This window comes from Gekko japonicus, unplaced genomic scaffold (assembly GCF_001447785.1).
Source record: "Gekko japonicus isolate JY-2015 unplaced genomic scaffold, Gekko_japonicus_V1.1 scaffold319, whole genome shotgun sequence".
Classification (NCBI taxonomy): domain Eukaryota; kingdom Metazoa; phylum Chordata; class Lepidosauria; order Squamata; family Gekkonidae; genus Gekko; species Gekko japonicus.
In genome coordinates, this window is record NW_015160218.1 from 795,756 (window position 1) to 812,348 (window position 16,593).

Below are 16,593 nucleotides of genomic sequence, written 5' to 3' on the forward strand. Positions count from 1 at the left end.
TGTGAAGAACTCCTCCAAGCAGAGATAGATTGGGGGGGCAGAGTCCTGGGGGTGCTCCAGTGCCTCCTCCTCCTCCCAAGCGCAGGGGGGGCGACTTACGATGACTGGGGCATCCAGCAGGAGGCTATAGCAGCGGAGGAAGTGGCTGATGCTGGCCACCAGGCCCTTCTGATCCTCCAGGGAGAAGCCCCGCATGGTCATGGGGCTGGGGGGGCAGCAGCTGGGGCCCTAGGTGGGAGAACTCCAGCCCCCCCCCCAGGGCCACAGCACCAAGCAAGGAAAGGCCGGCACAATGGCCTCGCATCAACCGCCTCAGCGCAACTGCAGGGGGCGGGTGACAAAGGCACCTAGTGGCGCCCTGCCTCCACCACTACATCATATATTAAAATGCTGCTCACATGAGAAAAACCCAGGGCGCCAATGGCGTGGCGTCAACGGCCTCAGTGGGGTGGTGACAGAACGGAGCAGGGCTTTTGATGGGGGGGAAGGGAAGGGAAGGGGCGGCAGTCCACCGCAGCGCCCTTCTACGTTCGGGCCCATAGGCCTTTATCTGCCTTATCACCTCTTATGAAAGCACCCTCACTGAGCAAGACCTTTTGCAAGCTCAAGCCATCACTATTCCAACAAGAAAGAAACATGGTAGGGGATCCAAGAAGCCAGTGTGGATGAACATAGAACTGTGTGATGTGCTAAGGGAGAAAAAGGAAATGTTCAAGAAATGGAGGCAAAGGACATACCTCTAAAAAGAGTATCTGTGGGTTTCTAGGCACTGTAGGTTAGCCATCAGAGAGGCCAATGCTCACAGTGAGCTAAAGCTGGCCAGGGAGGCTCACTACAACAAGAAAATCTTCTTCAGATACGTGAGGAGAAAACTCAAGATAAAAGAGGCAATGGGCCCACTGTTGGGTGAAAATGGAGACACTTTGACAGAGCACAGAGAGAAAGTAGAAAGGCTTATTGCCTATTTTGCTTCAGCTTTTTCCTGAAGAAGAGAACAGGCTGTACAGGATTAGCCCACCCAGACCAGTCCAGGGATGAGAGGGAATCCTGTACTTTTCAGTACATTAAACAACAAACCACGGGATGGTCTATACCTTCTCTGGTTTCCAGATAATTTGCCACCAGAACCTCTTTTTACTAGTCCCTGCTTTTCCTAAGGGAAGAGATTCCAAACCATTAGTTGGCATCTGGGACAGAACACATTAGCAACTCGGTCCAGAGATGAACACTTTTACTCATACAAAGGTAGCTTAAGTGGTCAGGGTTAGCCACAAGATTTAGCCTTGGAGTTCAAGTTACGACATCAGAGACAAATTAGCAATAAGAAGGATCTTTATTCAGTACAGAGCTTAGCAGACAGACTATAAGAGATTACTGAAAACAAGAAAAACCTATGGCTCTTTGCCGTAACTACACATTAAAGATTCATAGTTACCAATTCAGGAACATCCAACAGTCCAGAATAGTCTAAGGGATTTTGAAGGGAAATCCCATCTTTGCACACCCATGTGCTCCAAGTCACCAAGCAAGTCTTTGTTTTCCAAGAGACAGCATTTCAGGTGCAATAAAACAGGCAGCAAGAGCCTCAGAGCTAATAGAACAAGAGACTCGAGAACAAGAAGAAGCTCACTCCCATAGGGATCAAACAATTATACCCCAATCTAATCATGATTAGTTGTGGCCATTCAGCCAATCACGAGCAGCAGAGGTGTGTGGCCAATTTCAGGTTGCCATAGCTGCGTGTGGGGATAGGCTTTAAGTTTGGGATCCCGCCTGCAGTCATCTGACCTAAACTCCAGCTACTTCATTGTGTATGTGACTGGTCGCAAGTGAGCCAGAGTGTGGAGCCATAAGGTCTGGCTTTTGGCATGAAGGTGTGAAAGAATGTGGGTTTATGACATGGCTATTGAGGCCATGTGGCCTCACCATTTGGCTTGCAACAGGAAATAAGACACAGCTTGTTATCATAATGTAATCACAGGAGAAGGCATGTGGATATAGAAAGCAGAAAGCAATTTTTCTATACACAGGCACATCTAGAGATGGAAATAGGCAAGGCACAGTGTCCAGGCTGCTGGTTGACATGGACAGAGAGGTAGCTGAGAAGCATCTGGCTGCACTGAATGGATACAAATCTCCCAGGCCAGATGGAATGCACCCAAGAGTACTCAAAGAACTTTATAGAGAGCTTGCAAAGCCTTTGACCATTACCTTTCAGACCACTTGGAGGCTGGGAGATGTGCCACAAGACTGGAGGAGGGCAGATGTTATCCCAGCTTTCAAAAAAGGGAGGAGGAGGAATGACCCTGGAAACTTCAGGCCAGTCAGTCTGACCTCTGTATCAGGGAAGATACTGGAGCAGATTTTAAAGGGATCGATCTGTGAGCATCTAAAGGACAACTTGGTGATCCGGGGAAGTCAGTATGGATTTGTTCCCAACAGTTCCTGCCAGACCAACCCCATTTCCTTCTTTGATTGAGTGACATGCTTACTGGATCAAAGGTAGACTGTTGATGTTGTTTACCTGGATTTCAGTAAAGTTTTTGACAGGGTTCCCCATGATGTTCTGATGGGTAAACTAGAGGACTATGGACTGGACTCTAGGATAGTTAAGTGGATAGGGAATTGGTTGGAGAACCGCACTCAGAGAGTAGTCGTCAATTACATTTCATCTGAATGGAGGGAGATGTCCAGTGGGGTGCCACAGAGCTCAGTACTTTTCAATATTTTTATAAATGATCTAGATGAGGGTGTGGAGGGGCTACTCATTAAATTTGCAGATGACACCAAATTTGGAGGAGCAGTGAACACACCAGAAGGTAGAGATAGAATGCAACATCTGAACATACTGGGAAAGTGGGCGGATGTGAAGAAGATGCAATATAACAAGGATCAGGCCCGTAGCCAGGATTTCTTGTGTCGGGGGGCCTTTAAATTTCTCGGGGGGCACCTTATTGATTTGGTTAAAGTAAGTTAAATTAAGTGCCCCTTTCACCCAGCTGCATCTGATGGCCTCTTCCTCTCCTCTCCCCACAGAGGGGGCTTCCCCAGCCTGGACCCCTACCCCCCCACTCACCCTGTAGGCAGGGCAGGAGGGTGGTGGTGGAGAAGTGCACTGGTGCACTCGCCCACTTGGAGAGCTCCCAGCCAGCCACCCGCCGCTCTCCCTTTTACAGGAGCTGGATGGGGAAGGCAGATGGGAAGGTGAGGTTGTGGAGGAATGCGCGAGTGTGCTCACCTGCGCCCTGCTAGGAGACCCGTCAGCCAGTCAAGGCCGAGCGTGTACGGCCTGGGACAGAGGCGCGTTGCTGCAGGCTGCAGTGCAGCTGCCTCATCTCATCTCTATTCTCCTCCATGTGCTCCACCCTTATCGGCAACGGTGTCACTGCCATCTCCCCACTCCCTCCCCAAGCAACAGCAGCAGCAGGTCCAGGCCCGTAGATGGCTGTTTTCCCATTGTAAGAGCTGAGGGGAGTTGGGAAGGGAGTGCGCTGCCATGGGAGGGAATAGAGCTGCCTGGAAGTGAAGGGCGGGCCCCCTCCTCCTCCTCCACTGTTTCCTCTCAGAGGCAGCGCTGCAGGCTCCGTCAGGCGGGTGCCAAAGGTCTGAAGGTGACTCTGCAGCCCCCAATGTGCCCACTCACCATCCCGCCCTGACCATCAGCGCGAAGCCAGGTAGGCAAACAGACAGGGGCGCTCGCTTGCTCTGCCCAGTGTGGGGTTGGGGCTGGAGACGGCGAGGTGGCTGCTGGGGGTGGAGCGGAGCATGACGGGGTGAAGTGAGGCAAGGGAGGAGGGCCGCGCTGGGTCGCCGGGCACTATGCCCACTGGCCGGCTGGCGAGTGCATCTTGTCCGGGGCCTGCCTGCCTGCCTGTCCAGGGTAGTAAGTTGGGGGGCCCTGATGGAAAGTCGGGGTGCCGGGCCCCAAAATGATCCAATGTAGCTATGGGCCTGACAAGGATAAGTGCCAAGTTCTACATCTAGGTAACAAACATTAGGAACACACAGACTGGATGGGGAATACACTTCTGGGTAGCAGTATGTGTGAACAAGATCTTGGGGTACGGGTGGACCATAAGTTAAATATGAGCAGCCAGTGACAAAAAATCTTGGGGTGTATCAACAGAGGCATAACGTCCAAATTACAAGATGTGATAGCCCCACTGTATACTGCATTGGTCAGGCCACACCTGGAGTATTGTGTGCAGTTCTGGAGGCCTGACTTCAAAAAGGATGTGGACAGAATGGAGCGGGTGCAGAGGAGAGCGACAAGGATGATCGGGGGCTTGGAGACCATGCCCTATGAGGAAAGGCTGTGGGACTTGGGAATGTTTAGTCTGGAGAAGAGGAGGTTGAGGGAGCACGTGATTGCTCTCTTTGAGTATTTTAAGGGCTGTCAGAGGAGGGCAGGGAGCTGTTCCTGTTGGCAGCAGAGGATAGGACTCGCAATAATGGGTTTAAATTAAGGGCGGGAAGTACTGGCTGGAAGGAGGAGGAGGAGAAAGAGGAGGAGAAAAAGAAGAGGAGGAGGAGGTGGAGGATGGATCTATACCCCACCCTTCACTCGGAGTCTCAGAGCGGCTTACAAACTCCTTTCCTTTCCCCTCCCCACAACAAAACCCCTGTGAGGTAGGTGTGGCTGAGAGAGCTCTGAGAGAAACTGCTCTTTCAAACAGCTCTGATAGAACTATGGTTTGCCCATGGTCATCCAGCAGCTGCAAGTGGAGGAGTGGGGAATCAAACCCAGTTCTCCCAGATTAGAGTCCGCACACTTAACCACTACACCAAACTGGCTCTCTGGATATTAGGAAAAACCTTTTCACAGTAAGAGTTTTTCAACAGCGGAATCGGCTGCCTAGGGAGGTGGTGAGCTCCCCCTCACTGGCAGCGTTTAAGCAGCGGCTGGACAAACACTTGTCAGGGATGCTCTAGGCTGATCCCACATTGAGCAGTGGGTTGGACTAGATGGCTTGTGTGGCCCCTCCCAACTCTGATTCTATGATTCTGTGAGTACTCAGCATTGCTATGAGAGTGAGGCCTTGGTTCAGTTTTGAACATGGATAGGTTGGATGATTCAGGGAGAATTCCAGTCTAGAAACATCCCTGTTCTTGTTTCTTAGTTTAAATAATGTTCCCCAGAAGTCATATTGCAACCTTTCTGTCCTATTGTATCCCATCCTCCTCCCAAGGGGCTTAGGTGGCTGTCTGCTTCCCCCGCACAAGAACCCAGTAAGGTTCAGCTGCGGATGAGTGACAGGCTTAAATTTAAGAGGTAGCATGTAGGGATTAGAATGTCAGATTAGGATCTGGGAGAGCCAGGTTCAGATCCCACTCTGCCATGGAAATTTGCAGAATGATCTTGGGCCTGTCATACACATTCAACCTAACTTAACTCACAGAATAAAATGTGAGGATAAAATGGAGGAGAATGATGGAAGCCTCTTTGCGCCCCCCCCCCACTGGAGAGAAAAATAGAGTATGTCAGGGAAACATAAGGCTAGGGTTGCTAAATGGGCCCGGGGGGCGGGGAATCCCCCGCTTCGGAGGCCCAATTTCCGCCGCAGCGGAATTGGGCCCCTGGGGAAACCCCGCCCCCGAAGCTGCGTCACTGGAGTTGATGCAGCCACGTTGCTGACGTTGGGGGCGTGGCTGAGCTCGATGAGCTCGGCCACGCCCCCAATTTCAGCAACGTCGCACGTCACTTCCGGTGACGTGCTGCCGGCATGTCCCGCATCAACTCCCGGACCACGGCGAGGCTCCCCCGCCGCGAAGGGTAAGTCCAGTTGGCAACCCTACATAAGGCTGAACTCTGTGGGTTCCCAGGGCAGATGTACACAAGTTGCTTATAAAATGGTATTAAGTTTATTCAAGAAATATTAGTATAAGAAAAATTATTGCCAACATATTACTCAAAAATCTTATAGAACAAACTAGCTTCAACTACCTAACACTGTCTAGAATGGTGTCAGGGGGCACCAACCTTATTTCATTAAGAAGGCCTCAAATAGCATTATCTACATTTCTAGCAACTGCAGATCATAGCCTCAGCCTACAGTCCATAAAATTCTCAGCTAGCTTCGATGCTCTCAAGCCACAGTTCAAATTATAACTCATTTGGCCCACCCAGTCAGGCGATGGTGACATCCAGTCAAAACTTGTGTCCAAGAGAAATGTATAGAAGATTACCTCACCTCTCCCAGTGTCCCCCCTCCCATCACAGAGCACAGGTTCCCATGAGAAATCAATTAACCAACTTCCATCTTTGGCCTTGATGATAACAAGAAACTTGCAGGCCAGAAGACCAATTAACAACACCTGCAAATCATCTCAGACCCATCACCATTCGTATTAACCCTTGAGGGGATGGTGGGGAAGGTGCTTTGCTTCACAGAGTATAAATGAAGTCAATAAATAAATAAATTGGGTCCCTCATATTGCAATCCTAAGCAGAGTTGCACCCATCTAAATCCATTGAAGTCAGTGGCCTTAGAAGGATATAACCCTGCTTATGATCACACTGTTAGTGATCTTCATGGCAAAATAGAGATTCGAACTCAGGTTTCCCTAGTCTTAGTCCAAGCCTCTAATCACTACACTACAACAGGGGAGCCACACTGTGCAGCAGAAGAATAGAGAAAAGCCAATAGGTGCAATAGAATTGTTTACCTAATTGGTGATTAGATTTCCTGAAATGTGACAACCAATTTGCTAACATATCTTCTTGCATCTATTGATTTGCCTTTCCTCTACCCTTCATGTTCCATAAAAGAGAAATATATATATTTTTTCAGTTCCTATGAGTTGGAGAAATAATTACAGTTCTATTTATTTTTGAAAGCTCACATGGTGCACTTGGAAATAAAAAAAATGTGAATGTTTTGAAGCAAATCTGTGAAATATGTTGACATCAGCCGTGTCTTATTCAGGGTGTCTGAATACATTTCCAGTTTAGTTTAAAACTGGGATTTAGCAAAGGGTCGTTTTGTCCCTCTCAATTTATTCTTAATCTGTGGCACTGCCCAATAGAAATCTAGGAACTAGTACTGGCCTACAGGGTCCAGTTTGGTATAATGGTGCAATCTCAGACTACAGAGACCCAAGCTCATTGACTCACTTGGCCATACTGCAAACCAGGCCCATAGCTACAGTGAGGTATCTGGGGGCTAGGTTTACTAGCAAGGCCGCGTGACTTCCCATCCAGCCCAGAGCTCCCAAGCAGCAGCAGGTGTGGGGAAGGAGCCACATGTTCCTTTAATTTGATTAGCCAGTGCTCCCTAAGAAATTTAAATGCCCCCTGACTTTAAAAAAAAACCTTGCCTACAGGCCTGCTGCAAACTGAGTAATCCAGACCTGTTACTGTCTCTAGGCCTAACCTACTTCACACGGTTGTTGTGAGGATAAAATGATGGAGTAGAAGACTATGTATACTACCTCGAGCTCCTTGGTGGAAAAGAAAGATTTTTTTTAAAAAAAGATGGGTTCTGGAAATATCAGTGGTTTTCCTTGCAATGAATTTCCCCCAATGTTGATGGTCCTATGGGGTCTAGCCAGCTGACATTCCATTGCCCTTGACAGAGAGGCCATTTCTGCACTCTCCTTTTAATCCATGTACACCGCGGTGTCCTCCAAGCAATTCTGCACTAGAATCGAATTCAGCCTTCTTTTTAATCCTGGTTATTTTCCCCATTCTGCACTGAAATCGAGTCCAACCTTCTTTTTTCTCCATTCTGCATTACATTACCGCCTTTCAGTGGTCGGCCCGATTTCAGCCTGCTGTTGCCCCTGGTTATTTGGATGCTGGTTTGCCATGGACTTAAATTGAAGTGAGAATACAAGGGGAAAAGAGGTGGTGGAAGTAACTGAATTAAACCCAACATTGGTCCCAGTGCTACTGTCAAGAGAATGAAGGCATTGCAAAAACCATTGGTATTGTTAAGGTTAACTGAAATTGACATAGGATGTCTTTGATCAAATAGTTCCAAGGTGCTTTTCGTTTGTTTGTTTTGCTTTTGATGCTTTGATGATGGAGGCTGTGAATTTGGCTGGAGCAGTGGCACTTCACTTGTATACGTGTTTATGTCTTTTAGATTAAGGAGACTGCATTGGGGGGGGATGGTTAAACACCTCCTGCCAAAACTCAACTGCTCCTATCAAATTCATGACCCTTGCCCCTGCTTTATAGAGAAAAGGTGCTCCTGTGCCCTTAACCATTCCAATCCCCACTTTGCTTTGAAAGCTGGCTGGGCAAATCACACACTGCCGGCCTAACCTACCACAGAGGATTGTTGTGAGTCTAAAATCGAGAAAGAAAGAATACTTGAAGCCACTTTAGGCCCGTTGGGGAGAAATGTAGGTTATAAAGAAAGGAAATAAATAAATAGCAGCCCTTTGCTGATTTGCAGATAATAGCTTGATCCTTATCTCCATGCCCTGAAATGCTTCACCTGATCATTTATGCAGATCACAGGGCTGTTAAAAGCACACAAACAGATCACACCAATATTCTTCTCATCAGCTGGCAACCCTACAGAACTACCTGGTGCATATCTTTGCAGTCTGTTGCTAATGAACCTTTTTGTTCCGTGAGGGAATGGGTGCAGCAGATAAGGATTTCTTTCACATAATTTTCAGTTGGTAACTGATCTTGGTCTGTTTCCTATCAGGCAATTTATTTTAAGTGGCTTTATTAAACCTTGAGGTTGCTAGGATACGCTTCTTTAATAACTCTACTGCAGATGAAAATACAAGCAAGCCGAGATGCTACAAATTAATACAAAGTACTAGACTTGTGTGGGACATATTCCATTTTTTGCACTGAATCCAGCCCTTGGGGAACAAGGTGAATGACATGTTTTTGAACATTTGAACCAGCTTGCTGTGGTATTTCAAGTTGTATCTCTAAAGTTTATCCAATTATGCTTGTAAAATTGTCTCAAGATTATTTTAATAATTCCACCAGAGATCTAATACTTCTAGTAATAAAAGTATAAACACTTAATGAGCTTAAAGTTAGATGTGAGGTCACCAACAGGACTGCAGAAAAATGTCCTGCCCCTTTAATGGAAGCTTAATGGGTAGAAACAGGCAGCTGAAACCTTTCATGACACACAAGTATGCAGGGCTTTTTTTGTCGAAAAAGCACAGCAGGAACTCATTAGCATAACAGGCCACACACAACAGCAGAAATGCATTAGCATATTAGGCCACACCCCTGACAGAGCAGCTCATAAGCATATTATGCCACACCCCATATTACCAGAAGTGTGGTCATCCAGCCACACTCACCTTTTGCTTCTTATTGTTTACCTTGTTTGTTGTCAAAACCCAGGGCTTTTTTTGTAGCAGGAACCCTTTGCATGTTAGGCCACACACCCCTAATGTAGCCAGTCCTAATGAGTTTCTGCTGTTGGGTGTGGCCTGTTATGCTAATGAGTTCCTGCTGGGCATGGCCAACTCGAGAGCCAGCCGGAACTCTGTTTCTGTGCGTTCCTGCCCAAAAATAGCCCTGCAAGTATGTAATATCACCTGATAAATAACATCCCATTAAGCATTTGTTACAGAGCATGTTCTTTTCCCAGGCCTGTTGGCACCCCTATTTAGAGCTGGTGAGTATTGCAAATATTCTCAAAAAGCACTTTCTTTTTTTGTATTTAGGGGTGAGCATAAAATTGTATGCTGAATGGGAAGGGATGCATCCTAAGGGTATTTTCATTTTCAACTCATTTCAGTTTTAAAATATGTTAAATAACTTACTATCATTATTATCAATATTTGTTTTCTTTATTATACTGCATTTGTTATTGATTCCCATTGTTTTTTTAATAGGAAAACCTATTTCTGGCTTTAACTTTTGCTCCCATTTTCATTCCAATTGAGATAAAATTCTCAGGTATTGTACCCATCAGCCAAAGCATTCTCCTTTCCAAATTTCAGGCAGATAGCAGAAAGCATTGCTGTTTAATATGCAATGCAAATTCTCGTTTGCAGAATAGGTCTAGGGTGTCATTTGGTAAACCAACTGTACAAGCAGTGGCTAGAAATAATGTATCTATACAAGTCTGACTGTCCCTGTATAAAGAAGGAAAAGGTGAGCCTGGCTGGGAGAGCATGCCTCAAGAACAGCAAAGTGCTTGGGAAATAGGCAGGATTTAGCCCTCCTTGTTCACATATAGGGATGGCCACAAACTGCATTTTTGCAGTTCAGTTCAGTTCATGGCTGAACCACAAACCGAACCACAAACCAATATGAACCAGGAGGTTGGTTCATGAACTCAAGCGGTTCATGACCCATTTAAGGTTTACACCCCTGCTTTCTGTTCCCCACTGCTTTTCACAGGCAGCAGAAAGCAGGGGTTTAAATGGCTCTGTTATGTATTGATCCAGGACAGCACCAGGAATTGACTGAGCCTGAGTTATCTGGGCCGCCAGGATCCTGGATGGACCTATTGATTTAGGGTTGTACTGTAAATAGCCAATCACGGGGAGTGGTTGTGTGTGGGGTGTGTTGTTCTGCATGAATATAAGCAGGGTTCCTACCCTGCAGCTTCTGTCTTAGAGTTAACTGAAATCACTAAATAAATATGAGCTGCTCACTAAACACGTATCGAACCCAGTATATTATAGGCTCTGAGCCATTTAAACCAAACAGCTGAGCTGTTTTTCATGAAGAACAGAAAGCTCTTCAGAAACCACCATGAACTGCATCAAAATTAGTTCATGTTGGCTCTTCAGTTAGCGAACATTGCTTTGTGAACCATGAACTGGGCAAAATTGGTGATGAATTTTAGTTCATCAGCTGGTTCGTGCCCATCCCTGTTCATATACTCCATTTTGTTTAAAAATAGATTGTTGTAGATTTTCAGGGCTGTATGGTCGTGGTCTTGGCATTGTAGGACCTGACATTTCACCAGCAGCTGTGACTGGCATCCTCAGAGGTATAACACAGAAAGATGGATCTTTCTGTGTTGTACCTCTGAGGATGGCAGTCACAGTTGCTGGCGAAACATCAGGTCCTACAATGCCAAGACCATGGCCGTACAGCCCGGAAAATCTACAACAGCTAATGAACTCCGGCTGTGAAAGCCTTCGACAACATATTTAAAAATAGACTTTACATGCACACATTCTATGCACATGGATTGAAAATTGCCAGTCTTTTTCTTCCATAATGGGGTTAAAAACGGGAAAGCTTATTTCTTTTATAGAAATAGGACAAGGGAAAAGAAAAGAATCAACCCACTTCTCCAGTGTCTTAGCACAGATGCAAATTCTGCCTTTGAACAAATACAAATAGTCATGCAAAGCAAAGAAAGAAGCTGGGTTTTTTTTTACTGGATGCTCTGTTAGCACCCTTTGAAAGCATACTTCAGCAACTATTTGAGAGGAATAAATTCAGTGCCACAGAACTTCAAACTGAGCAGAATTCTCCATCACCCTTGGCTATTAGCTGTAGAGATATACGGTGTTTATTTGTTTATATGTGCTGTGTTGATACTGAAAAGAGAAGTTTGCCATGGAAACCACAGAACCGCAATGCATATGTTAGATATAGAATATGGGTTTCCTTTCCAAAAGATGTTTTCAAGAAATCTGTTTTGGTTGATCTTATGCTAATACAGCCTTAAGTTCACACTGGGCAATTTCATGCCATATGTATGCACTGATGAGTGAAGGTGCAATAGGGTTCTAATGAGGTGGACCATCCAATCAATTGGTCCCTCTCATTCTGTCATGAGTTTGCTGGGTGGTTAACGAATAAGCACTTACAGTAATATGTGAGCATGGCTTTAAGGAATGACAGATTCATAACAGTGTACAGTTGAAAATACAATGTGAAGAAAATGGAGGCTTAGACAAGGTATCCTGTCACCTGTCTGCTTAGCTTTGTATATAAAGCAGGTGAATTGTTGGAATACGTGTTATTCCTGTATTGATATGTGTTGGTTTCTAAAATCTGGTGAATTTCAGCATTGACTTGGGAATATTGACAGGCACACCTGAAGAACCACTTCCACCTGTATTGTCCAGGCACACCAGTTAAGATCCTTTTCTGAAGTCCTGTTCTCTGAGCCCCCACCTCCAGAGGTGAGGTAGGTAGAGAACAGAGACAGGGCTTTATCAGTGGTGGCACAGAACCTTTGGAATGCCCTCCTCCATGAAACTCATCTGGCTCGCTCCTACCTTGCTTTCCTTTAGGCACCACCAGGCTAAATTGTTCTTTTTTGCCCAGGCTTAAGTGAGGGGATTTATCTTTTGAACTGCTTCTGGGCCTCGGATCATTTACCTACAACATTTTAGGCTGCTCAGTGTGTATTTTATGCTATTATATGACCTGGCAGTTTTAATAGAGTCATCTTGTTCTTTATTGGTTTCTATAATGGCATTGTTTTTTAATGGCTGTGTTTTACTGGTTTTGTTTTATCAATCTTAGTTGTAATCTGCTTCAAGCAGGTCTCTGGAGAGGTTTTAGTCTTCTAAATAAAAGGAATAATAAATTTTGTGACGGTGCAAAAACTTAAACAATCATGTACCAATGAATTCTGGAAGTCACCTATATATATTTCTTAGAATTTGGTTGTATATGTTGCATATGTATACTGACCAGGCTGGACATTCACTGTATCATAAACAGCTCAGCAGTAACTTGACATTTGTACCTGATATTGATGACCAAGTTAAGAAAAATGCAAGCATCACAGATTTAATTTGCCACTCTGTGGTCAGAAGTATGTACGTGATCCTTTTCCACTGGTCAATTCCATGGATTTTCCTGTGAGGAGTTATTTAAATGTGCATATACTCCTTGATGCTTTCATGCCCTTTGGGACACAATATTGACTGAGAAAATACCCTGAGTACATGATGGAACAATGCTTTGGATTGCCAACAGGCCTAGACAAAAATATCCTGTCCCTTTAATACTCGCTGAATGTGTGGAAATGGACAAAGCTTTTCAAAGCATGGGGATAAATAGCATCAACTGGTAAATAACAGCCCATGAAGCCTCTGTTTAAAAGGACATCACATTTTTTCCTCCAGACAGTTGGCAACTCTAAGTGTCCTAGTTCTGATATGGAGCAGATGAAGTACATATATTTCTCAACTGTGGGCTTTTTTGCATGTTTGATTTACTCCTTATTTTCTTAGCAGTCGATCCACAAGTGTTGGAATTGGTTTGGGCACAGTTCTACCAATAGAGGGGGGAGAAAAACACAACCCCACATGTAGGGCAGTGCAAATGGATTCTCCTGCCTGGAGATTGGGAACCCAAAGGTATTTGTGTGCTAACAGCATGAGAAGTCTAGTGATTGCTACGCAGTCAGTGTGACCTTGAGGAGGGGAAGGAACTGATAACAGAGAGCTCACACACACAGACACACACATTCCAAAAGGATGCTAGAATGCTTGAAACTTTCCTCTACGCAGAGAGAAGGAGAGAGAGAGAGGAGGGGGAGGAAATGGGGAAAAACTGAGCTTATAAATAAATGCTGGGAAACCGAGAGGTCAGATCAGCTTCCTGCAGACTTGTGTCCTGTCGTCTTTGCATCGCGTGCACCCCTGCACCCCAAACCCCAACGAGTGACCCCACACCCACAGGAGAAAGGTAACCAAAAAGTGAATCAAAGAACCTGAAAGATAACTATGCATGTAGTGTTAATGTACAAAATATCATATATAATTTAATTATATATTCAAAAATGCTAAATCCTATGGTTCTGCATACGAGTACCTAATCCTGAATCCTATATTAGGATTAGGTATTAATATGCAGCACTATAGGACTGTGGTTTTGAAATGATATTTTAGCACTTTTGAATGTATAATTAAACTATATATACATGCGATCACACGCACAATTAGCCGCACCATAGTCACAAATGCTGGGCAGATTTAAGGGGCGCGATCAGACGCAAACATCTGCCTGGCGTTCCACACCTGATCAGGCCATCCCGACTCCATGCTGTTGTTCCCCCCCCCTTCTCAGTATGCACATCATCGCATACTGCTGTAGAAAGCCCTCAGTGTGGAGATGCAATTCATTGATCCTCCATTTAAGCGAATCGAAAACAAACGGCAAAAAAAAACCCTGAGTACCCGCGATTGCATCTGATCACGCAGTGGCGGGCTATGCCTGCAGCTTCATAGAACTGTGTGATCGCATAACTGTGGGTCACTTTCCTCCAGGGTAAATAGCCTTGCTTCCCCCGCGCGTTATCTCGCACGTGTGACTGCAACCTATGATACTTTGTACATTAGCACTATGTGCGTAGCTATACTTTAGTTTCTTTTTCTTGGGCACAGTTCTTCCGCATGTCTGCCCTCCCTCTGCATTTTCACATTTGTGGAGCCAGTTTATTTTCTTCTGCACCTGCCTTCAGTAATGAGGATATTCAAGGGAGGGTGCTGTTGTCATTGGTTGGTGGTGTGTCATCAATATATCAATATCCTAGCTGCATTTTAAAAAGCACTAAAATATCATTATATCAATATACTATATATACCTTGCAGAGATATAAGGTAAAAGGCATATCTCAGCAAATGAAAAGACTAGAGACTTTCTTTAAAAACACACACACGTACACACACACAAACTGGGAATTCAGAGAACCCATTTAACCTATTTTTGGGGGTACATGTTTATAAAGGTTGTATTTTTTTAATTGGAAGTGAAACTACTCATCTTCACCCTGACATGCTAAGTCTCTGTATGCAGGGAATACTTTTATATCATGTGCGTCACCATCTGCAATCTGAATTGGATAAAATCAAGAAATGGGTATATTTATTCAGTTTGTAAGAACTATCACACTTTTAATTCAATTTGCTTTTTATTTTATTTTAAATAATTCATACAATGCCGTTTCAATATTGATATAATAACTTTTACACCAGGGGAAAGCAGTTTAAAAAAACAATAGTAGCACCATTAGTTTGATACCAGAAATCCAAACAACATTGCCAACTTTTATAGAAGCCAGTTATTTTCTGCATACCTTCTCTTAATAAATCCAGATCTATTACATGAGAAAGTTTAACCAAGTACCAAACTTTTTGAAGCCATTCTCTAATTGTAATTGGACTAGATTTCTTCCAGTTTTTGGATATTAAAAGTTTGGCTGCTGTTAATAGCACATAAATCACAAATTTATGTACCAATGGAATATCATCTCCAGCTATACCCAAGAATAAGGCCTGGAGAAAAATGTCCTGTCCCTTTAATAGAAGCTGAATGAGATGTTACTTACTAGGTGATTTTTGTACCTGCATGTTTCCCATTTCTACAAATTTAAATATCTGAGAAAAGGGAAAGGTATTTTTCTCCAGGCAAGTTGGCAACTGTGGAGCAAATTGTTGAACCTGTTCCATATGCCAAAGCTTCAGTCTGAATCAGGGCCTTCTGATAATGCTGTGAACAATAGAAAAATGATCTGAAGACCTAACCACAGATCTTCCAGCAGCTTATCTGCTTTAGCCTATAAAAATTAAAGATCTGCAAGGACACTGGCTGTCTGTGTGTGGGAGGAGAGAGATGGGGGGGGGGGATGGAGCAGGGAATATGGAACAGAATGAGAGAACTGAACCAGAGACTGAATTTAGGATTAAGCATCTTGAGAAAGCAGAATAGCAGAAAAGAGTTTTTATAAGGTTTTAAGATATAGGCAAAGACCATGAGGAATTTCAGACAGGTGACATATTCCGGTTCAGGAACAGTTCCCAAATGGTTTCTGGTCTGACATTTCAGATAGAACCATTTTAGAACCAGTTCCCTACCGGAATATATTTGTACTTTCACACACAAACACTTCTGTCCCGTTCAGGAAATGGGGCTGAACGGTTTTACCTGTAAACCACTTCCAAGTAGTCTTCAGTTTCTTCTCCCAGATCCGAAACGATTTTTCTTGCTGTTTTTCGCCCGTACGGGCGATCTCCGGCTTTTTTTTTTAATGTTCACTTTAGAGCGCTATAGCGCTATAACATGACAGCAAAACAGCATTATAGCAACCCCATTGGAATGCCTGGAGTGTTGTGTTATAGTGCGATAGCGCTCTAAAGCGAACGTTAAAAAAAGAAGAAGCTGGAGATTGCCCGCGAGGGCAAAAAACGGCGGGAAAAAGCAGTGCAGTCTGAAATGGCAAACCGCTTCAGATCCAGCTGTTTACCGGTAGGGGAAAGCCATGTGTGAAATGGCAGCCCTATACCGGTTTACTCCACGACTGATCAAAAACGGCTTCAAACCAGCTTAAAAAGGGTAATGTGAAATTCCTTCATGTGTGATTAATGTTATGAAGATAAGGTTGCCAACTGGCCAGTTGGGTGGATGAGGCTTTTCATGGCAGGGAGCAAAATAACATCACTGGATAATTGCTGCAGATCAAAGTGACATTAAAGGAAAACCAAGAGGGACCAGTTTAAAAGCTGGCAATCCTATCCACGAAGAGAGATCTGACTATATCATGCTGCAAAAAAGAGGATGTATCTCTCTTCCTTGTTCTCTGGATGCAGTCCATGGATTCATTCGAACCGTGCAATGAGACCACCAACTCCTCCCTTCCCTCCTCCACAATCACACACACACTCCCAAAGAGGTAGTCC

At 44.7% G+C, this 16,593-nt stretch overlaps 1 protein-coding gene across 1 annotated transcript in view; it reads left to right on the top strand.

Annotated features, from left to right (window-relative positions):
* The first annotated feature begins 5,723 nt into the window (after positions 1-5,723).
* SEMA5B (semaphorin 5B) overlaps positions 5,724-16,593 on the top strand; it is a 241,701-nt gene continuing 230,831 nt past the window's right edge. Inside the window, exon 1 of the mRNA XM_015410841.1 lies at positions 5,724-5,773. Within this exon, the coding sequence (XP_015266327.1) occupies positions 5,724-5,773 (50 nt within the window). The remainder of the gene's footprint in view (positions 5,774-16,593) is intronic.